This window comes from Xyrauchen texanus, chromosome 44 (assembly GCF_025860055.1).
Source record: "Xyrauchen texanus isolate HMW12.3.18 chromosome 44, RBS_HiC_50CHRs, whole genome shotgun sequence".
Taxonomy (NCBI): Eukaryota; Metazoa; Chordata; class Actinopteri; order Cypriniformes; family Catostomidae; genus Xyrauchen; species Xyrauchen texanus.
Window position 1 is genome coordinate 29,942,845 of NC_068319.1, and position 23,624 is coordinate 29,966,468.

A 23,624-nucleotide genomic window follows, 5' to 3' on the forward strand; every position below is an offset into this window, starting at 1 on the left:
AATTGTCAATTTTACTATCCAAACTATCATGTTAATTTGCATTTTATTGGGCCTGTGTAGTTCACGGTAGGATTAGTTTTACATGTTTGATCAATAGAAGATTTTATTTTTCCAATACACTATTTTATCGCTGCTGGGTCGCCACTTGTTGTAAAAATCTGTGTTCAGATGCAAAACCGCTACCGTGTAAAGAGCCGGGTTCAAAGCAACCTTCACAGGTGAGGTTGCCGTTTATTCATCAGTAATGTTGGAAACATATTTTTTCATAATTTGCGAATATTTACGAACAATATGTTAGCCACTTATACCTTAGTAAACTGTATGTACTGTACAAACTAAGGACGGTTGAAGAATCCCTCGCGCGTTCAAATCAGATGAGGAGAAATCCAGCCGCAGTTGGTCATGTGACCTCACAACACGTCATTCGCAGTTCAGAGTTGAAAGTCAAATGCGTCTCACGCAGCAACATGGCGGCTTTTGCGAGGTGTAGAGTTTTGTTTCAGCTTATACGACCCCAAACGAGTATTATCGACGGCGTGTCCAGATCGCAAGATGTTTTGCATTCATTAATATCAAAGAGGGCGCATTGCGTGCGTCACGCGACCTTTGTTGGAATCCGACAGTACAGCTCCGACGTTAAGTCTGGAGATGACCTAATCGTTAGATACTTGGACGGTGATGACTCAGGTAGCCAACAAGATAGTGATTGATCACATAGTTTGAGCATCAGATTCCTGCAAGTGTTGCATTGGTCACTCATTACATTAACACATTTATGTGGTTTTTATTGCAATGTGCATAATGCAACAACGGTGTTCTGCAGCACCTCTGTGGACTACCATATACATGACCGTTTTAGTGCTCTTTGACTTCAAATATTAAATATTTTTTAGATGGGTTGTCTCAAAATATGATTTGGAAAAGAAGGACTCGTAAACAAAGTGGCACGTCCAATGTGTTCTCTATGTTTGTGGTGTAATTATTCTTGTATTTTTTTAGGAATTGTTGTTTTCGGGATCAATCGTCCGAAGGCAAAAAATGCCATCAGCAAAAACCTTGTTAAAATGGTGAGTTTACAGTGTTTTACAATGTTAGTTTTCCCTGTCTAATCAGTATTGTAAACTACCTAACACTTTACCTTAACACTTTACAATAGGGTTTTATATGTTAACATTATTCAGTGTATCAATGGTTAATATGAATTTAAAACTAACAATATTTTTAAAGCATTTATTAATCTTGATTCATTTTAATATATCTATATTGCATACTCATATATGTTTTTAACATTAAAAATGGAATGTGTTAACATTAGCTTGGCTAATGAACAGTAGTATTATCGTATAATATCAAATATTAATAGATGCTGTTCATTTTAATGACAGAAAATATATCTTATTTTTCTTGGCTTATAAGTTATGATGCCAAATACATTAACTTATTTATAATGTTAATTATAACATTAACTTATGTTAATGTACAGTATTAGAGATGCACCGATCGACCGGCCGGCAAGGGACCGGAATTAGCCGGCCGGTCAGCCTCACGTCTTACCGATTCCAAGCCGGTCCGTTTTGTTGCCAGCGGCGCAGGCAATAACGTCACAGCTGCATGTAAACATGTAATTGGCGTGGAAGATCTTCACTGTGAGTGAAGAATACATAAAGTTCGAAATGTGTAATAATTGTAAGGCCAAAGTAAACCGTGGGGGAACCACCACAATAACTTTCGGATCAACAAACCTAATTAGACATTTATAACACCATCGCCCAGCTGAAAATGCCCATTTTAAAAAAGAAGCTAAAAAGTGAAAGCGGCTAAAGCTAGCCAGAGCTCAGAGCCAGTCACAAGTCAGCAGCCTCCCTCTCCTATCATTCCTTGGAATGAGCAGCGAAAAGACCAAAGCAATTACGAGGAAAATGATGGAATTCATGGCCCTGGATGACCAGCTGATCTCCATAGTTGAGGACAGAGGCTTCAGAAATCTGATATATTTCCTCGTTACAGAGTAGGAGGTACTTTCCGACGTCGCGTTGCCCGAGTTGTGTAATCTCGTGTCATGTCACACACGCAGCCTGTTATCTGTCAACATTTGGGTACACAAATCCGGGAGAGAGGAAGTGGGGTGCTGGATGCAGAGGCAGGCTAAATACATACAACTTGTGCCGTTGTGATTTAATGTGCTGAGTAACGTAATTTTTCCCACCGTGTCCGATATTAAAATCAGTGCGACACACATTGCAAAAGGCGTGGGCATTGTCGGTATGGCTTCGGGATATGAAATTAAATTCTTCCATCCAGCTGTTGAATTTACATTTTGTTTTTTTCACCGGAGCACCAGCTGAGTCTTCCTCTCCCATCTAGCAGTGATGCTTGATTTAACATCCTCGCGTCTACTGCCTGCGCAGATATCAACAGCGCAAATGGGTTGTAGGTTGCCAGATTGTGGTCATAAATTATTTGTAATGTGTATGATGTGTCGATTGTGTGAGTAGGATGCGTTTCATTCAAGATCTGGCAACTGGACCACCTTGGAATAATATATTTATTTGATTATTCATATTACGTGGTTCGGGCCATACAAATTACGGGAGTTTTTTTGGGAGAAATAACAAAACGGGAGACTCCCGGGAAAAACGGGAGACTCCCGGGAAAAACGGGAGTGTTGACAGATACAAGCCGTTCCCGAAGCAGTGCTCAGTTTTACAACTGATATTTGTACATCTAACGTAAGTTGAGCGTATTGGACACTTCAGTTTTTCAGATCTTTGGAATTGTTTTGTTAGACGAGTAATAAAGAGAAAAAGGTCAATTTATAAAAATAGTGGGAAATGACATTTGTTATATAAAGCAACTAATTTGCAGTTCATTGTTATTTCCAGAGGTTAAATTGGGCCGGAGCGCACCGGAGCGCAGCTCCGCCTCCTCAGGTCCACAACACACCCTGCCGGAGCTCAGCTCCGTCTCCTTCAGCACCAAATATTGTTATTCCACTTAAATTATTTTTCATCTCCTGACTCCTGGCAAATACATGGCATATAAGACTGAGTAATTAGCAAGACTACACAGAGACACCCAGGCTACATGGAATTATCAGACGTCATAAATGCATTAATCGCTGGTTCAGCACCCGCCCACAACCATCAGGGAAAACTGTCACTATTCTAAGACAGCGACGTTACCATGGAATCCCGCTAACGGCTAGAGCGATCGAATATAAAAATAGCATGTAGCTAGAACATGTTATATAACTAAAGCATGTTAGTTTACATGTTAAATGAACTACTAAATGAAGAATAACATCAGCTGCGTGAGCATATAAAGTAATATATTGATTTTTAACAGTTTGCATATACTGTAGGTGCACGACAGTGACGCCAGACTGCTCCTGTCTGTACTTATATGAGCCCATTATTATCCCATTTGTTACCTAATATTTATACACATATTACACAGAAGGAAAGGCTCCTCATTACCATGGTTAGGTCAGTGTGCTAGTCTTAAATAATAGTAATAATAAATGAATGTATTTATGAAAAATAAATACTAGCTGAAACACATCTTGAAACTTTAAACTGCCACTGTTGATGTCTAATAAATTTTACCTTTAGATTATTTCATTTGAAACTGAAATATTTTGTCAAAATATAACAGTTACTTTTACTGTAAAATCCTGAAACAAATTTGTAAAGGTGATGTGTGTAATTATTAATATTTTTAACTATTTTGGTAAAGGGGCCACATCGGGCTTTAAGTAGTGCATGGGGGGGGCCACATTGTAATGCTTTTGAGATACAATGTTCTGCATTGATTTGGTTTTTGTAATTTTTAAGGCCAGAAATAGTTGTCTCAATTTTCTGAAGTGTATCTGTGACTAATGGGACTATTCTGCAATTGCCTAAAGTATTATATTGCTCTCAAAGATAGATACTTTTCTATCAGGCATTACAAAACTCAATAAAGGCGGAGATTAGGCTATATATTTTATTCCAACTCTACTTCCCTGTTAATTTATTATTCAGTTTTACTAATAATAATAAAAAAAACTTTATAGAACGTTTAATGTTTCTTGCAAAGCGGGCGAGTTTACTATATATATTTTTTTTTTTCTTTACCCGTTTACATGCTAAAAGTGTCATGATGCGTTTCTCCTCGATGGTTTTCAACACTCAACAGAATAACACAGGCTGCATGAATATGATAAATAATTACTGCAAGAGCTACATTAACATACAGGTGCGAAGGGACTTCAACGTTTCTAAATTGTACAAATAAAAAATACACTTAGCTACATATTCGTCTCTGGCTTGCAATATTTTCAAACATGTTCCGTTGAAATCCGTTGCCTGCCTGTTAAAGGGGTCATGACATGGTGTTTTTTTATTGTATTATTATGTTCCCTTAGGTGCAATTATAGTATTAATATATATTTTTTTTTAAGAAAAACTTTTAAAATCTAGTGATTTATGACCTTTTCCCACCCTGTTTCTCATCCTCTGATTCAAACAGTCTGTTTTGGGGGCGTTTTCCATTTAAGACTTCAGTGTTAACGCCCACTGTTATGATTGGCTAACGTCAGTGCCTATGTATCAATTATTGACGCCCCCAGCCAGAACAATATGCAAGTAAACTAAGTAAAAACACTGATTATTCATAATGAATGAAATTGCGCTTTAAATAGTTTAAAGTTTAAAATAGATTACTTACAGTTTGCGTCGTCGTTGTTCCCATAATAGTCGGCACGGACTTATCTTTGAGCAACAGTTTTTTGGCAAAGCCAGCATCATATTGAGATTTGTTCTCAAAACAGTCATCCTTAAAATGTACAGAACAAACGCTTAAGTTAACCTTGCTGTGACTGGGACGTCCACAAAAAATAAACTGCATCCATTTTTCCCTGACGTCTGGATCTTTCGGCAGCTTATTCAGAGGTTTTGTTTGACCACAGCCAGGAACAGCACATCTGTGTGGCATCGTAATTTTTTCTGTTCACAAGTAGTCTCTGTCAGAGCTCGCTGTCCATCGACTGAACACTTGTGAGGCGCATGGCGATACGAAATGAGCATAGTTGTCTTGCGCTTAAAGCGTAGTTATCTTGTGCTGGAGGCGGTCATATGCAAATGCTGGTACGTCACTTCTAACCATGAATCCAGAACGAGCTGTATTTTGAGCTTGATTAAATAAATGATTCGTTTAGAATGGGGAGGATGTCTTAAAATATTAACTTGCAGGACGTTTTAATGATACAAAGACCTCTTATATACCAAAAGATCAAGGCAAATTTGGTTTCTCATGTCATGACCCCTTTAACATTCAAGATAAAAAATTATAATAAAATAAGTTAATTGTAAAGTATTTGTCTTTGTTTGAATAACTACTCAACCCTACCTTACACATTAATACTGGAAAAAGAGCCCCATTGGTGTAAAAACCCTAAGTAATTTTACGGCGGGATTTTGAATGATGACCATTCACGGTAAATAAGGGCTCCCCCTCCCTACAAAAGCCAATTTAACCACTGGTTATTTCTACATCTTTGCAGTTACAGAGCACTTTATTTTGAGAGTTGTTTAAGTGAGAGAAGATCCTGTAACTTAGTGCAGTTTGGGGGAAATTGTAATGTTTAATAATTTATTTTATTATGAAAATAAAATGTAGCATTGAAGAAAGGTAGATTTTGTTTGTATATGTGGTCAATAATAGTTCTTAGAAAGAAAATCGGAATCGGAAAAAATTGGTATCGGCAGGTCAGACTTGCAAAAATCGGAATTTGAAATCGGCCAAGAAAATTGCAATCAGTGCATCTTTATACAGTATACAACCCTATTGTATAGTATTACTCACTTCACTCACAATGCTAAAAGTGAAGTGCCATGGTTTACTTTGAAGTACCTTGGAGTATTATAACACGGTGCATGAATAATATGGTAATTCCTCATTACTGTGGTATGTTAAAGTGCCATGGTTGATTGAATACAAATGTTACCCCAAATTCAGGGGGCCTCATGTCCCTTTTCAGTGTCTCTGTTCTTAAGAGGCAGAAATATACCAGAATGTGATTGGATAACTACAATGACAACCAGGTGGTGGTCACCTTATTATCATTTCCTTTTCTTTTCTTCTTATAGATGTCTGAAGCCATGGAGTCAATAAAGAAGAACAACAAAGTGCGTTCCGTCATCTTATGCAGTGTGGTGCCTGGAATATTCTGTGCAGGTATTTAACACTTTGTGTAAAAATACGGGTCAGGCTGTTAATAGCAACTCGCTTTCAAACCTAAAAAAGGAACCAAAAGTGTCACAATAGTGGTCCATGTAATTTGTGCGTCATCTTCTGAAGGTGTATGAAATGGTTTTGGTGAGAAATAGCCTGAATTTTTAAATCGATAGTTCACCCAAAATTGAAAACTCTCATCAAAAAAACTCAACCTCATGCCATCCCAGATATGTTTATGATTTCCTTCCCACAGATGAAGAGTTTTTGAAAAATATCTCAGCTCTGTAGGTCATCGCAATAATATGAATGGTGATCAGACCATTGATGGTCCAAAAATTATATAAAGGCAGCATAAATGTAATGACTCCAGTTGTTAAATCTACTGCATTAGAAATAATGATAGGTGTGGGTGAGGAACAAATCAGTATTTAAGAAGTTTTTTTTTACTGTAAATCTCCACTTTCACTTCCACATTCTTCTTTTGTTTTTAGCGATTCACATTATTTTTGCATATCGCCACCTGTTGGGTGTGGAAGGAGAATTTGCAGTAAAAAAGGACTTCATGGATTTCATTTTTGTCAGAGTAAAGCTTTTTACATCAGATGTGTATGTTTATATCCTCCACACATTTCCACAGCATGTGTTTGTCTGAACAGGTGCAGACCTGAAAGAACGAGCAAAAATGCACCAAAGTGAAGTAGGACCATTTGTGACAAAGGCAAGAACACTTATTACAGAACTAGGTAAGTAAAACAGCTGAAAACATTACTTTCAAAGCATGTCACAATGAAAATGCACTGCTAGGGAAAGTTTTAGTTATTTGTACAGTTATTTGATCTTGCAAGTTCTTTAGCCAAACAGCTTAAGGTAATACATTTCAGCGACAAACAAATTTTCTGTATACAGGACACGGCACTGCGATACTAATAGACGTAAATTATAATAAATGACAATAAAATTAGAACAGTCAAGTGGAACAGTCTGTTTACTGAACATAAATCATTTTCTCATTGAAGCTGTGTATGCACATACACATTCTATGGCAAGCCCCGAGAGGATTAATACACAATCCCACACACACACTGGGTAATTTAAATTGTTGCCCTGTGCTGTGTATGTGGTACAGTACATTTAAGCAATGTCACATGACAAGAGTGCTATTTTTCTGAATAATCACAGCCAAGCTGATACTCGATAACCAATATACAAAAAATGTAATATCTAGTTACTAATTTCAAAACGTAATTTTTTTTTCTCTCTCTTCCAATTAACAGTTCCAAAAGAAGTAAAATAATCAAGCTTTCTGTGTCGCCAAGTAACAATTAGCTGGTGTGTGTGTTTCAGGCCAGTTGATGGAAAAAAATAAAAAAAATAAAAAAATCCTTTACTGTTGAGAGTCCTAGTGCTGGTACTCAAAATATCACCACTCTTTTAATGATGCTTGGCCATTCATGTTCGAGAACAGGAATGAACAGATATTAATTTGTGAATTTAAATTAATTCATTTTAAGGCTCACATTTTATATTTACAATCCATTTTTTGGTGCAGTACATTAAAACGGGGTTGAATGTATAGGTGTTGATATCAGCATTGTCTGATCATTTTATGGCTTAGATCTTTCCATTCAGTGTCAATTCCATTTTTTATTATTATTATTTTTTGTGAACTGAGTAAATATTTTGTAAAATAAATGTTTCTTTAAATTCCAGTACATTTAAATAAAAATTATAATATTGTATACATTTTATTTCTTATTAAATTGAGTATATAGCTGAGGATTCAAGAAGTGCACTCTACACGTCAATGGTTAATACACATTTAGCTCTTTTGAATAAATGTTTGTAGGTAATCTGCCCATGCCAACAATTGCAGCCATTGATGGGGCGGCTCTTGGAGGCGGTCTTGAGATGGCGCTTGCCTGTGACATCAGAGTTGCAGGTAGGACACATGGTCGTTTGGTGCTTTGAGGCATATTCATTTATGAATATGAGTCTTTATGAGCAAAAACCATTTGTGATCACACAGGTCAATATTAATGATATTAAGCACAGAATATTATTAATGCTATAAAATGCGTAGTCAAAACATCAGAATTTGAAATCAACTGATTGAACTTGTGAACTGTAATGCTGTTTATGTCCCTGATGATTAAATCAGAAATGCTATTAAAGCTTAACGCTATCATACTCATGAGTGACAAAACAAATAAGGAAGGATTGCAAAGGTAGTCTTAATAAAACACTTAATGGGCAAATAAAACGCACATTAAAATTGTGGTGTTGTAGGATGTTGCAGACAAATCATCAAGAATATATCTTCCAGCTCTGGTGTAATACAAGCATGAGATCAACAACACAAAATTATATAATGGTTTTATGAATTGTTTATCTGTTTGTATGGTATGTTAGCGCCTCTAAATTGAATTAATATTTCTTCATTAGGCAGTCAGCAAGCATATTTTGTCGTCTTCACACATCCAGATTTAGTCAAGGAAATCTGCACTTGATGTGTTAACATTTCCTGCACTGCACTGAATGTTTTTTTTGGGTTTTTTTTTTCATATCATATGTTTTGTTTTTTTCACAAGGCAACTTCATTTAAATTGTGGCTATTTTAGGTTCTGTAATCAGGGTAATTGCACTGTGGCTCAAAGTTGCCATGTAGTAGAAAATACTACCTTATTCATGAAAATGGGCTTCACTTAATTTGGAATAGCATCCAATATTCTTGGCAGATGCCTCTGACGTGTTGTCATGGTTTCAAGCTATGAAATAAGCTGGCAGGATTTGAGCTTTTTTGTTTACTTTTTTGAGAAGACATTCTTGATTGTATTGCAAATTTCTATTTTGAGAATAGTTTTATTTAATTTTGCTGAATTACTTTTATATAGTGCCAAGAAAATGTATATGAACCCTTTGGAATTACATGCATTTATGTACAAATGTTTCTTAAAATCTGGTTTGATCATCTAATTTACAATAATGAACAAACACATCTGTTTTAAGTAATGACACACAAATTATTTTATTGTTCATGCTCACTGTAGGTTGGAAAAAATATGTGAGCCAGAGGCTAATGATGTAAACAAAAGCTAATTAGTGTAGGGTGCTACTGGTTGTTTAAATCAATTTTACTATCAGAAATTATTAATAATAGTCAAGTATTAATTACTAATTAAATTAAATAATATAATTTAATTTAATTAATTCTATCCTCGGGGCACCACTCTTTGACAAGAGAAAAATGATAGTAAGTGACTTATCGAGTCAAATAAAAATCTACCCTGAAAGATTAATAATCAAAGAGGGAAGAAACTAGTCAAATTACTGTCGTACAAATCCAACTGTAATCTGGTTACAGTTGGCTTCTAACAACAATAAAATAAAAATACACTAAAGTAATAGGGGTGTTCTTGACGTGGCAGAGGCTGGCTTCAACACAATACAATTCAATTCAAACAAACGACTAGGAGAGTACTTATTATAATATAACAAGATTTATTATAATCAAACAGCAATGAATACCGCCAATACTATATGAATATAACACAAAAACATAACATGGAAGTCCTAACTAAATAGTGGAGCTATATGCTAGTGTATGGATGTATGTATGAAGGTGTGTGTCTAGATTTGGTAACAAAGGAAACAAAATGGCAGATTAAACGCCACGTGGGGAACTAGTTTCAAAATGAAGGATCGGTTTCAACATTGAGAACTAGGTTCAAAATGGCAAACCGAATTCAAAATTGAAAACGGTTTCAAAATGGGAGGATTAGATCATAAAGGGCAGAGCCAATGATTCATTGAATGTAGAGGAAAAGAAAGATGGCTGGATCAGATCCAGGTGATGGAGCTAATACCACATGGAGGTGGAAATGAGCAGGCACACAAAGGAACTGACGAAACAGGCGGGAGAATTTGAAAACACCAGCCTGAGTCTAACATAAACACCGGTGCTGCTCACTCTGTGAATTTCTGTGTGTGTGTGTATGAGAGAGAACAAACAAACGGGTGCATGCAATTTAACTGAGGATAAACGTTGGTAAAGGCGGGACTGAATTGCTAGTTCAGATCACTCAATAAACAACATTTCACCCAAAATTGACGATCTCACAAATCAAAACGTCGATCAGAGTTAAACATACAAGATTATACTCAAAATATCAAACATTCAGGATCAAATATACTATTTAGTTGTACAAGAACAGTCACAGTTTCTAAACTAAATCTGCCCAGATATCAAGCCTTACTTGGGAAATCCTGTGTGATTTCAGCAGGGTTGTCCGTTTGAATTCCTATTGCGTTGAGCGGTCAGGAGAATCTAGAATCGGTCCTTTGTCTTATGCTCGTCAGCGAAAAGACACATCTCTGCTTTGTTCTTCGGGTCCGGTGACGGAGAGAAATGCAGACGATGGTCAATGTTGATAGAAAACGAGGGAGAAGGGAAGCTGGTCACCTTTCTGTTTTCTAAATAAATTCACTGTTGTCTTGCAGTAAAAATGAATGAACCGGTTGTAATACGTATACGACTAGACTGGAACAAAGCTAAATTAATCTTTCTCTACTGTGTCCAAATTGTGAGGTTAGAAAAACGTGGTCTCTTTGTCCTTTGTCCAGAAAGAGGGAAACTCCTTTGTATGTCTCTTTCAAACCGCTTAGAAGCTGGGCACAGAGAGACCGAAATCAAATCTGTCCGCTAGTTTTGTTGACAAGATGACGTTATCGGTCATAGGCCACTTTTAACCAATGGTGTATGAAATTGGGTCCATGGGCGGGACTAAACATCCAGCTGTGAAAGTGTGAAGGACTCTGGGAAACAGAGTTCAATGTCTCACCTTTGATCATAGAACAAAGTGCCATGTGGTCTCCGCTGCCATTTTGATTGGGCAAGGCCCTACATTAGAGTCAGGAGTTAGCAAACCTGGCATCCAATTAGTGAAAGATTGTAGGTGTGGGTTAGGGCTACTTCTACATATTATAAGCATTCAAATATTTTGAGTTTGCTATATGCTATTGCTACAAGAAGCATCTGCTGACATGGACCATACCTCGCAAAAAAGAGATCTCAGAAGACCTATGATCAAGAATTGTTGCTTTGCATAAAGCTGGAAAGGATTACAAAGTTATCTAGAAGAGCTTAGATATATGTATCTGTCCACAGTTGTCTATAAATGAAGATGATTTAGTACTGTGGCTACTACCTAGAAGTGGCCATCCAGCCAAGGAGACTCAAAGGCCACACTGCAGAATGCTCAGTGAGGTAAAAAAAAAGAACCCTAGAGTGACTGCTACAGATTCTGTTCAAGGGTCTACTTTATGGAAAACATTAAACAGGCATGGTGTCCATAGTAGGACACCACAAAGGAAGCCCCTGCTTTAAACAAAAACATTGCTGCACACCTGCAGTTTGCCAAAGACCACCATCATACTCCACAGTGCTACTGGGAACATGTTTTGTGGACTGATGAAACTAAGGTTTAATTATTTGGGAAGAACACACAGCATTAAGTATGGCTTAAAATAGGCACCGCATACCACCATGAAAATATCATCACAGCAGTTCAGTGTAGGGAGCGTCATGCTATGGGGCTGCTTTGCTGCTTCGTGACCTGGACAACTTGCCATCGTCGGGGGAAAAATTAATTCCCAAGTTTATCAAGATATTCATTCCTACTAACCCCCAGAGGCAGTGCTAAGCATTAATGGATAATCGCAGTACTAGCTAGGTAGGTCAAGAAAATATAACGTCACGCCGTGATGTAGACCGAGCAAGAATATAATCCGCAGTAGCTCGGTACTCAGTCTCTTTCACTTTCTCGCTCTATGATAAGTCGTTTCAACGAGCTGTTCAGTGCAGATTACCTGGGTAGCAAGGACTCACCCTCTCAAGCTGTGACAGTGCGCCCTTCACTATTCATCTTGACAGAACTTCATCTTTCGTGAGTGTATATTATTTCATTTTCTGATTGTTAGTGCTGTAGATACACTGCGCTTCACAGTACTATCCGGTAGTTGGTATCTGACCGCGCAAAGGTGTAGCGGTTGCCCCGTAACCTATTATTTATAGATTATGTATTGATATCGATCTGCCATTACATGGTTATAACTTATTTCGGGCCACACGGTGCTATCCGATGGCCGGTTATTTCGTTCTCTAGCTTGCTTGTGGTTCACAACTTATTATTTTCAGTTCTATCCAAAGATATAATTGATGGTCCAAATTTGTATTGATTATATCTTGGCTGTCTGATTCCTGATACGGTCCTAATCGAGGGCGTGCAGTAATCAGCTGACTCATGGCTCATAGCTCCATTGTCACCGGCCTCCTGCCGAGTTGTAAGCTGTGTCTGAACTTGCTTCTCACTGATGACGAACATGATCGCTGCCCATCGTATTTAGGAATCCAGCATTTAAGAGAAGCTTTGACGGATCCGTGTTTGCACTGTAGTATGCTGCCTATGTCAGAGAGACCGCCTCGCCGAGTTCGATCCTTGCTCGCCTGTTAGCCTCCCACAACATGATTCAGCCCCACGGCATGCTCAGAAGTGGCGTGCAGCGGCTGCTGCTCTGCAGGCAAAGGAGAAATCTGTTCTGCAAACTGACAATTCTGAGCATTTGCTGTCGAAGGCTGTTGCTAATTTCTCATCAGAAATGGCAGAAATTAAACAACTTCTTCAAGCTCTTCAACCTCCAGCATTACCTGCGTCCTCTGGGGGCATGCCAGTGGAAGAGGGTGACTTCCAGTCTCCAAATAATATTGATTTGGATGTTCTTTCCATGAGTGCCTCCCAATTCACATTTTCATAATGAGGAGTTTGTTGATGCTGTTATAAATCCTCAAGTTTTTTCCAGCCTGTCTGTTACAGGTGGCTCGAGCAGAGGTTTGGCTCACTCACCCATGAGGGGCCAGTCCTCTGCGGATGACACTCTGTCGGTGCTTCAGATGGCGGTGCCACGTTTGGGCTAATATTCAGGCTAATGTGTATTTCAAGCAAACATTGGATACAAACGCATTTGCCATGCCACCTTGTAAAAGCTTTGTTTCAGAGTTTTCAAGCTTTAAGAGGCAATGTATGGTGTCCAAGCCCGCAGTGTGGATGTACTGACACTCTATTAAAGAAGGCTTACGAGTCAGTGGCCTATATAACTCGAGCAGAGAATATTATCTACCAGCTGCTTCTTGCCTGCAACACCACATTGGTGTTGTCAAATGTAGACATTTCAGTACCTCAGTTCCTACAAACGGCTTTGTTGGCCATGGGTCATGTGACTCGCGAGCTGGGTACACTTTCATCAACCCTGCTGAACAGACCAGCGCCAGGTTTGGCTTGCTCAGGTAAAGCTGCCTGATGATTGTAAAAAGACTCTGAAGGACCTGCCAATCATACCGGGTCATCTGTTTGGCCCCAATGTCTCTGAGATATTGGAGAAAAGGGTGAAGTTGACTCCGGTCCAACGGGCACCTTATCTTAGGATGCCGCCAGCTCCAATGCACCATCGCTATCCAATACCATAAGTCTGTCTCTGGCTCCCTGTGTTTTTACAAGATGCATGAGTGCAGCCCTGCCTCCTCTTTGGTCCAAAGGCATGAGGATTCTACCCTATTTGTATGTATTGGTGGCCATTGATCGCAAGTAGAGGCCTTGGAGCATATTAACAGTCTAGAATTAAAGGCAGTGTTTCTAGCACTGCAAAGTTTCTTACCAGTTATTTGTCTGTCATGGCGGTGTGCGTAAGGGTGCGCCTTTGTCCTTTGTCGCGATGGATTGTAGAATGATAAAATTGGCATATGTTAAGGCACAAATACCCTTACCAGAAGGGTACTTGCCATTCTACGAGGGCAGTCTCTTCATCTTGGTCTGCCTTTAGAGGTGTTTCCTTGGCAGATATATCTGCTGCTGCTGCAACCTGGACTTCCTTGATGAGTTCAGGTGGGTGGCATTCCTCATGACTGTTCTGGTATGTGTCATCCATTAGTGCTTAACGCTAGTTACATATATATCTGTGGTTCTGTGAATTCAGGATGACCGCCAGAGTACTTTGTCACTCGGAATGTGCGAGAAAGCATTCCGAGATTGAGTGCCGAGCTACTGCAGATTATATTCTTGCGCTGTCTACGTCATGACGTGACTTTGTTATATTTTCTCGACCTATCTAGCTGACGCTGCAATTATCCATTCATGCTCAACACTGCCTCTGGTGGTCATCCGGAATTCAGAGAACCACAGTTACACTTACGTAACTAGCGTTCTGTAAGGAAGAATGGTCCAAATTCCTTCTGAACGTTGTGCAGGTGTAATCTGCAGCTACCGGAATCACTTGGTAGAGGTTATTGCTGACAAAGGAGGATCGACCAGTTATTAAATACAAGTGTTAAATTTTTACACCGCGCTGTGAATGTTTAATGAGATGTGTTCAATAAAGACGTGAAATATAATTGTTTGTCTGTTGTTTGCTTAAGCACATTGTGTTTTTATACACATTAAACTATACTTGTGACTTTAATGAACATGAGATCACATTTTGTACCAATTAATGCAGAAAACCAGCTGATTCCAAAAGATTTGCATGTTTTTCTTGCCACCGTATAAACACTGGTGGCCAAAAGTTTGGAATAATGTAAAAATTTTGCTCTTATAGAAAGAAATATGTACTTTTATTCACCAATGTGGCATTCAACTGATCACGATGTATAGTCAGGACATTAATAACTTGAAAAATTGCTAACAAATAATGAAAAAATTATAATTCTTATTCTTAAACTACTTCAAAGGGTTTTAATCAAAAATCCTCCTCGTGACAGCTTTGCAGATCCTTGACATTCTAGCTGTCAGTTTGTCCAGATACTCTGGTTTGCACTTCCTGTAGCACTTTCCACAGATGTGGCTGTCTTATCGGGCACTTCTCATGCAGCTTACAGTCTAGCTGATCCCACGAAAGCTCAATGGGTTTAAAATCCATACCACACTTTTCCAATTATCTGTTGTTTGTGTTTCTTTGCCCACTCTTAGCCTTTTTTTGTTTGCTTCAAAAGTGTCTTTTTCCCAGGCCTGAGTCTTCTCTTTCATGAACTTTTGTACATGAAACTTACGTTGAGTGGGTAGAATTTAATGAAGCTGTCAGTTGAGGACATGTGAAGTGTCTATTTCTCAAACTAGAGACTCTGATGTACTTATCCTCTTGTTTAGTTTTACATCTGGCCTTCCACATCTCTTTCTGTCCTTGTTACAGCCAGTTGTCCTTTGTTTTTGAAGACTGTAGTGTACACCTTTGTATGAAATCTTCAGTTTTTTGGAAATTTCAAGCATCGTATACCCTTCATTCCTCTGTGCGTGCGTGCATGTGCGCGTGTGTGTTAGGGCTGGGTATCGTAAAAAAAAAATGTATACCGATACCTTGACTTCGATACCGGTTCCTAAGCTATACTTTTTTCAATACCAATTTTACGAAATCTGTTTTAACAAGATTACAATAATGACCTCAAAAAAACATTTTCAGTTTATTGACTTTTTTTTACATCTCTTTTTTTATCTCCTGTGCCTTCTGGTCTCCTCATGCCAGGGTGATAAGAGGAGAAAAAAAAACAAGAAAGGTAAACTGTTAATTCAGCCAACCTTAAGGATAAGTACGTTTAACAAGATAACTAGTTTAATGTACATTAAACCTGATCAGTTACTGTCAACCTTAAAGTTTTTTTAGGACTTCCGGTTGACGTTCAACGTGTGAGGCTGCAAAGTCCTGAGCTCTGCAGGCAACTTTCATTTAAAGTAATTTCAGCGTGCAATATACAAAAAAAAAGTATTACAATGTCACCCTTTAGAATTGTAACAAAAGTGGTGAAATAATTTGGGCTATGGAAGAACGTATATACTTATTCTTATCTTTTAATAATGGCTAGTCGCGACAAAAATGAGTGGCCAAGCTAGAACCTTAGCTAATGCTAGCAAAGAGGCAGCAAGCGCAGTTGATGCATTCTCCCCAGAGTCCGTCGATAAGATTATGACGGCGATTGAATCTTTGAGCACGAAAATGGATACTCAAATGGCTGCTCTCCTTCAAGAAATAGCATCCATCCATCAAGAGCTACATATGACTGTCAGTTCTCTGCAGTCTTCTAATGCACAAAATACCAAGCGCATTGACGATCTACAATGTTCTGCCACAGAATGGAGTTCAACTGTCATGGCCTTGGAAACTACAGTGAAACACATGCAGTCAGAAGTGTGTAGTTTGACTGATAAATGTTTGGACTTGGAAGGCCGTAGCCATCGACAGAACATCCACCTAGTTGGAATTGAGGAAGGGAAAGAAGGGAGCAATCCACGGCAGTTCTGTGCAACTGTGTTGAAGGAAATATTGGACCTCGAGGACATTCCTCGTCTAGACCGTGGACATCGCACACTGACACCAAAACCTAAAGAAGGGGAGCGATCCAGACCATTCGTAATTCGTGTGCATCATGGAGACGTCAAAGATCGCATTCTCCACCTTTCTAATCAGAAGCAGCAGCTATTCTACAATGATAAACGTGTATACATCTTCCCAGATTTTGCTCCGGAGGTCGATAAGAAGCGAGCTGCTTTTACAGGTGTTAAGCAACTTCTTAAAAATGTCCCTGACATTAAATGCGGCCTCTGCTTCCCAGCTAAACTACGGATCACGTTTAGGGGAGAGGACAACACCACCTTTGATGACCCTGAACTGGCCATGTCTTATGTAAAGGAGAACGTTCTACCACCTGTGTGACCAAGATCAGGTAACAGTTGATCAGGTCCAAAAGCAATAGCCTAATGTTACCTCCATCTGTTCATAACGTGGGGCAAGGCCTTAACAGTGTGTGATAATATGTTGTGGTTTACTCAGTTCAATCTTTCTGATAAGTTGTTTTGTCTGGATTAGATTTATAAAAATGTCATAAATTAGTGATTGTTGCTTGCCATCTCATAATTGTTGAGTCAGTGTTTGGTGGCCATATGTTCATAAGTGTGCATAGCACCATCCAGTAAGTAGAGCCGCATAGTTGTATGTTATAGGCCACTCAACGACATGCCCTTATGTTTTAATGTTGGATAGTCTCCTGTGTTACGTAGTAACATTAAGTGCATATGTACACACGTATGTACAGTATCTCACAAAAGTGTGTACACCCCTCACATTTTTGTAAATATTTGATCTTTTCATGTGACAACACTGAAGAAATTACACTTTGCTGCAATGTAAAGTAGTGAGTGTACAGCTTGTATAACAGTGTCAATTTGCTATCCCCTGAGTGAAAATGTCCAAATTGGGCCCAAAGTGTCAATATTTTGTGTTGCCACCATTATTTTCCAGCACTGCTTTAACCCTCTTGGGCATGGAGTTCACCAGAGCTTCACAGGTTGCCACTGGAGTCCTCTTTCACTCCTCCATGACGACATCACGGAGCTGGTGGATGTTAGAGACCTTGTGCTCCTCTACCTTCCGTTTGAGGATGCCCCACAGATGCTCAATAAGGTTTAGGTCTGGAGACATGCTTGGCCAGTCCATCACCTTCACCCTCAGCTTCTTTAGCAAGGCTGTGGTTGTCTTGGAGGTGTGTTTGGGGTCATTATCATGCTGGAATACTGCCCTGCGGCCCAGTCACCAAAGAGAGGGGATCTTGCTCTGCTTCAGTATGTCACGGTACATGTTGGCATTCATGGTTCCCTCAATGAACTGTTGCTCCCCAGTGCCGGCAGCACTCATGAAGCCCCAGACCATGACACTCCCACCACCATGCTTGACTGTAGACAAGACACACTTGTCTTTGTACTCCTCACCTGGTTTCCACCACATATGCTTGACACCATCTGAACCAAATAAGTTTATCTTGGTCTCATCAGACCACAGGACATGGTTCCAGTAATCCATGTCCTTAATCTGCTTGTCTTCAGCAAACTGTTTGCAGTTTGCTGAACTGAAGAGGCTTCCTTCTGGGACGACAGCCATGCAGACCAATTTGATGCAGTGTGCGGCATATGGTCTGAGCACTGACAGGCTGACCCTCCACCCCTTCAACCTCTGCAGCAATGATGGCAGCACTCGTATGTCTATTTCCCAAAGACAACCTCTGGATATGACGCTGAGCACGTGCACTTAACTTCTTTGGTCGACCATGGCGAGGCCTGTTCTGAGTGGAACCTGTCCTGTTAAACTGCTGTATGGTCTTGGCCACCATGCTGCAGCTCAATGTCAGGGTCTTGGCAATCTTCTTATAGCCTAGGACATCTTTATGTAGAGCAACAACACTGCAGCACTCCACCAATCAGGCCTGTATGCTAGAGTGAACAGACGGAAGCCACTCCTCAGTAAAAGGCACTGCCTGGAGTTTGCCAAAAGGTACCTGAAGGACTCTCAGACCACGAGAAACAAAATTATCTGGTCTGATGAAACAAAGATTAAACTCTTTGGCCTGAATGGCAAGCGTCATTTCTGGAGGAAACCTCATCACCTGGCCAGCCAGAGCCCAGAGTTGAACCCGATTGAACATCTCTGGAGACATCTGAAAATGGCTGTGCACCAACACTCCCCATCCAACCTGATGGAGCTTGAGAGGTCCTGCAAAGAAGAATGGGATAAACTGCTCAAAAATAGGTGTGCCAAGCTTGTAGCATCATACACAAAAATAATTGAGGCTGTAATTGGTGCCAAAGGTGCTTCAACAAAGTATTGAGCAAAGGCTGTGAATACTTATGGTACATGTGATTTTTTTTTTTTTAATTTTATTTATTTATTTATTTATATTTTTTTATAAATTAAGAAAAAAAAAGATTTCAAAGATACAAACTTCTTTCAAGTTGTCATTATGGAAGTTTGTAGAATTGTGAGGAAAATAAGGAATTTAATCAATTTTGGAATAAGGCTGTAACATAACAAAATGTGGAAAAAGTGAAGCGCTGCATCCGGAATACTTTCCGGATGCACTGTATGCAGGTATCTATTTTTTCTTCTCCCTCTTCAAAAACCCATTACAGCGCCAAGTTTTCAATACTATGCTACTTTTTCAGCACATGGTATTTTGCACTGCTTAATTATCTTTCTACATGTGTTGCCTGCTGGGTTTTGGGTTGGCAGAGATTTAGCTAGAGACCCAAGCTAGTGAATTTTGGGTATTTTGCCCTGGTGTTTATGCACTTTGTTTGGGATAGTGCTGGTGGGTGAGTATTTTTTTTTTTTCATATTGAATATCATATTTAGTTTTTCTCTCTTGGTTTTTGCTTTGTCCGAATATACTAGTTTTTCACAGGGTCCACCTACTATTACACTTGATAGACACCGTGTCATGCACAGTTAATATCTTGTTTTTAGACAACCATGGCTAATTTGGGCACAACCTTTAGGGGGAGTGGGCTGTCGCAAACTTTACTAATTGGAATGTGAAGGAACTCAATTATCCTATTAAATGTACCAGGAAACTTGCCCATCTTAAGCATTTAAAAAACTATATATCCTTCCTTACTGAGACACTTATGCGTAGCTCGGTCTACATTAGCCTGAGGAGGGGTTGGGTTGGACAAGTATACCATTCCCGCTTTGAGAGTAAGGCCAGGGGTGCTGGAATATTGATTCGCAAATCCATACCATTTGTAGCATCTGAAACCATTTATGATTCTAATGGACGCTTTGTTATTGTAGTGGGTAAACTTCATAACATACCTGTGACATTTGCTTGCATTTATGCCCCAAATTGGTATGACTTTAAATTCCTGAACACATTCCTGTCAACTATACCACATTTAGACACCCACCAGCTGATCTTATCTGGTGATTTTAATTGTGTAATCAACCCATTATTGGTTAGATCTTATAATAGAATAATTGTTAAATCAAAAACATCTGAGTGCATACTTTTCTAGAATCCTGTGCAATATCCCATGGCAATTTCTGTACCCTACTAAGAGGGAATACTCTTTCTTTTCACCTGTCCATCATACGTTTTTGCACATTGATATTTTTATTTTTTTGCTCACGTTCCTACTCCCTTTGGTAAAGTGAAGTGATTATAATAGTATAGTGATATCTGACCACGCTCCTTTTAATCTTGGAATTGATCTTCCCTAGACACAGACCCAATAGATTTCGATGGAGACTTAATCCACTCCTTTTGTCCAATGAATCTTTTATTACTTTTATTAATACACATATAGACATATTTCTGGAAGCCAACTCAAATAATGAGACTTCCCCGTCCCTTCTGTGGGAGACCCTTAAGGCCTACCCGAGGGGGCAGATTATCTCCTATAATGCCTCTCTCCACAAATCCCAAATGGCTAGACAAATAGAATTATCTAATCTCATCTCAGATGTAGGTAGTCTATGCTAACGCCCCAACTCCAGAGCTCTATTTAAGGCAAAGCACATGTCCTATGAATATGAAGAGAGGCCAAGTAGAGCCCTTGCACACACTCTGGGACATTTGCCACTCCTGTTATTGACCAAATTACCTCTTAGACGGTCCCACTATCAGACCCTTTGGATATTAGCAAACATTTTTATGACTTCTATTTAAATTTATATACATTTGAACACCCCACTTATCTGGGATTAATGGATACTTTCTTTGAAAACCTGCATTCCTGCTGTAACTGAAAATTCTCGAGAATCCTTAGATGCCCCCATCACCCTGGATGAACTAAATAAGGCTATTGCAGGTATGCAGAGTGGGAAGCATCCAGGCCCGGACGGCTTCCCCACTGAATTTTATTACAAGTTCTCTGTAAAACTGAGCCCTTTACTCAAAGCTGTATTTGATGATGGGTTTGACTCGTTGAGCTTCCCTCCAACCTTATGTCAGGCATCAATATTCCTGCTTCTAAAAAAGGGCAAAGATCCCCTTAATTGTTCCTCCTACCATCCAATAAGTCTTCTTAATGTTGATGTTAAGATACTGGCTAAAGTGCTGGCGCTCCATCTTGAGTCTATTTTGCCCACCCTTATATCCCCTGACCAAACGGGATTCATCAAAAATAGACATTTTTGAATGTTAGGCATGTATTTAATATGATTTACGTCATCGTCATAACAGTGTTCAGAGGTACTTTTATCCTTGGATGCCGAGAAAGCCTTTTATTGTGTGGAGTGGGGTTACTTGTTTTATATTCTCCAGCGCTTTGGTTTCGGGAATACTTTTATTTCCTGTATCAGATTGTTTTATACCTTTCTTCTAGCCTCAGTTAAAACTAATTATGTGAATTCACCGTATTTTCCTCTGCGGCATGGGACTAGGCAGGTGTGCCCTCTGTCCCCATTGCTTTTTGCATTGGTGATGGAGCCCATTGCACCCTTCATTCGGCAATGTACATATATTAGGGGGGTCTTTAGAGCATAAAATCTCATTATATACGGATGATGTTCTTCTCTTTATATCTGATCCTCTCACATCAGTCCCACATATTCTCAATACTCTGGAAGAATTCGGTAGATTCTCTGGCTATAAACTCAACCTTGACAAAAGTGAGCTCTTGCCCATTACAACAGCAGCCAATAAAATCTCCTTCCATGCACTACTATTCAAAGTAATAAATAAAAACTTTAGTTATCTTGGTGTGTCTGTTACTAGGTCTCACTCTCAGTTGTTAAAGGCCAATTTTACTCTGCTTCTAAACAAGATCTTATCTGCTGGTCCACTTTTCCCTTGTCCTTAGCCGGGCGAATCAACACAATTAAAATGAATATCCTCCCAAAATTCTTATATTTATTTCAGTGCATACCGTACTTCCTTACGAAGGCACTCTTTAAAAGGTTAGTCATATATTATCTTTTATTTGGAACAATAAAACGCCTAGGATCCGGTAACTATTTTTACAAAGGCCTAAGATGCAAGGCGGGTTGGCTTTACCAATTTATTTTGGTAAAGCCTATTGTACTGGCTATGGGATACATCTACCCTGGATATTCCTGCCTGGTTACACATTGAAACCAGTTCTTGCTGTCGGATTTCACTTTCTGCTCTTTTGTGTTCATCAATTCCCTTGCATACACCCCAGACTTGCTGGAACCCTGTGGTGCTACACTCCTTAAAAATTTGGTCCCAGTATAGAAAACACTATTGGTTAGTCTCCATGTCTATCTTTGCCCCGATTGTAGTCAATCATCTGTTCCCAGCTTTCCTTATGGACAACACATTTGATCAGTGGTTCAAGAAGAGGATTTGGACTATTAAGATGTTGTATAAAGGGGACATTTTCATGTAATTTGACCAACTTAAGCATGAGTTTGTTCTTCCAGCACATTTTTTTTTATTCTTTACAAATCAGATATTTTATACAGAATCAGTTTACTCAGTTTCCTTCTCCACCAGCAAAGACATTTCTGGATTCAATCTTAGAAATTAACCCTGAGGTTAAAGGAATCATATCCAGGCTTTAAAGGAAAACTGGGAGGGGGACTTGGGGACGGGCATAACATCTTCATCCGCTCAAAAGTCAGACGCTCTCCTTTATGAAGATTAAAATACCTCAGGATTTACATATTTCTATGCTTTGTAACTATGCTGTATACAAATAAACAGCTTTTAGTCTGTGAGTAAAACAGTTTGGCTTTTTTATTCTATAAATTAATTAACGTATGGAAGGTTTAAACATTAATTATCCTGTTCACTGACTGAATGTTTTTACTACGAGTGTTATGAAACGTAGAATTTGTTAAAAAAAAAAAGAGAATATGATGGACATAATGTTTAAACTGGTTGAATAAAGTACTTTGTAAATTTTGAATTGGCCACTTTAAAATGCTTCCACCGTCTCTACTGATGTTTTCATCTGTTTGAGTATAAGCAAAATCTTTCTAGCAAGTTAGTCCATTGTTGGCCATCTTTGGAACACTCTTGGGAGGCTATTTTCAGTCATGCCAGTGTAGCTCCTATTGGCTCTTTTAATGGTAAGGCAGGACTTACTTTCTATATCCGTGGACCATTGGGCATTCAGAGCTCCGTGGTTGAGCATTCCAATGTAACCCATTCATTTTAATAGAAGTGGACCATCTCTGCTAAATGATCTTTGGTGGAAGCATATATGTGCAGGCATTTGAACGGCTGTGCAATTCACACATGTGGCTTTAAAGTAAAGAGTCGGTTGAGTGAAACGGGAGGATGTCACAAGTTAGAGATTTATTTGAACAACTTTGGGATGCTGTGTAAATGTAATTGATTCTCTCTTAATTTAACTGACATTTATGATGGAAACTTAAATTTCTTGGATTTTAGAAAACAAATCAAGTAATACTGTGAATGCAATATCGTAAATTATAAATGTCAATGGTTTCATAAGTCTATATTTGATAAATGATATACCGTGACACTGTTACATCCCTAATTTTTTTAACTAAAACATTTGAAATTTTACAGCAAGCTCACCTAAATCTCAAAGAGGGATACTTTCCCAATTCTT

General features: G+C 38.9%; 1 protein-coding gene across 2 annotated transcripts in view; it reads left to right on the forward strand.

The window, feature by feature from the left end:
• The first annotated feature begins 438 nt into the window (after positions 1–438).
• auh (AU RNA binding protein/enoyl-CoA hydratase) overlaps positions 439–23,624 on the forward strand; it is a 63,999-nt gene continuing 40,813 nt past the window's right edge. For both annotated transcript variants that reach the window (XM_052117731.1, XM_052117732.1), the window contains exons 1-5: positions 439–687; positions 1,000–1,067; positions 6,129–6,216; positions 6,873–6,959; positions 8,063–8,155. In XM_052117731.1, the coding sequence (XP_051973691.1) occupies positions 468–687; positions 1,000–1,067; positions 6,129–6,216; positions 6,873–6,959; positions 8,063–8,155 (556 nt within the window). In that variant the 5' untranslated portion in view covers positions 439–467. The remainder of the gene's footprint in view (positions 688–999; positions 1,068–6,128; positions 6,217–6,872; positions 6,960–8,062; positions 8,156–23,624) is intronic.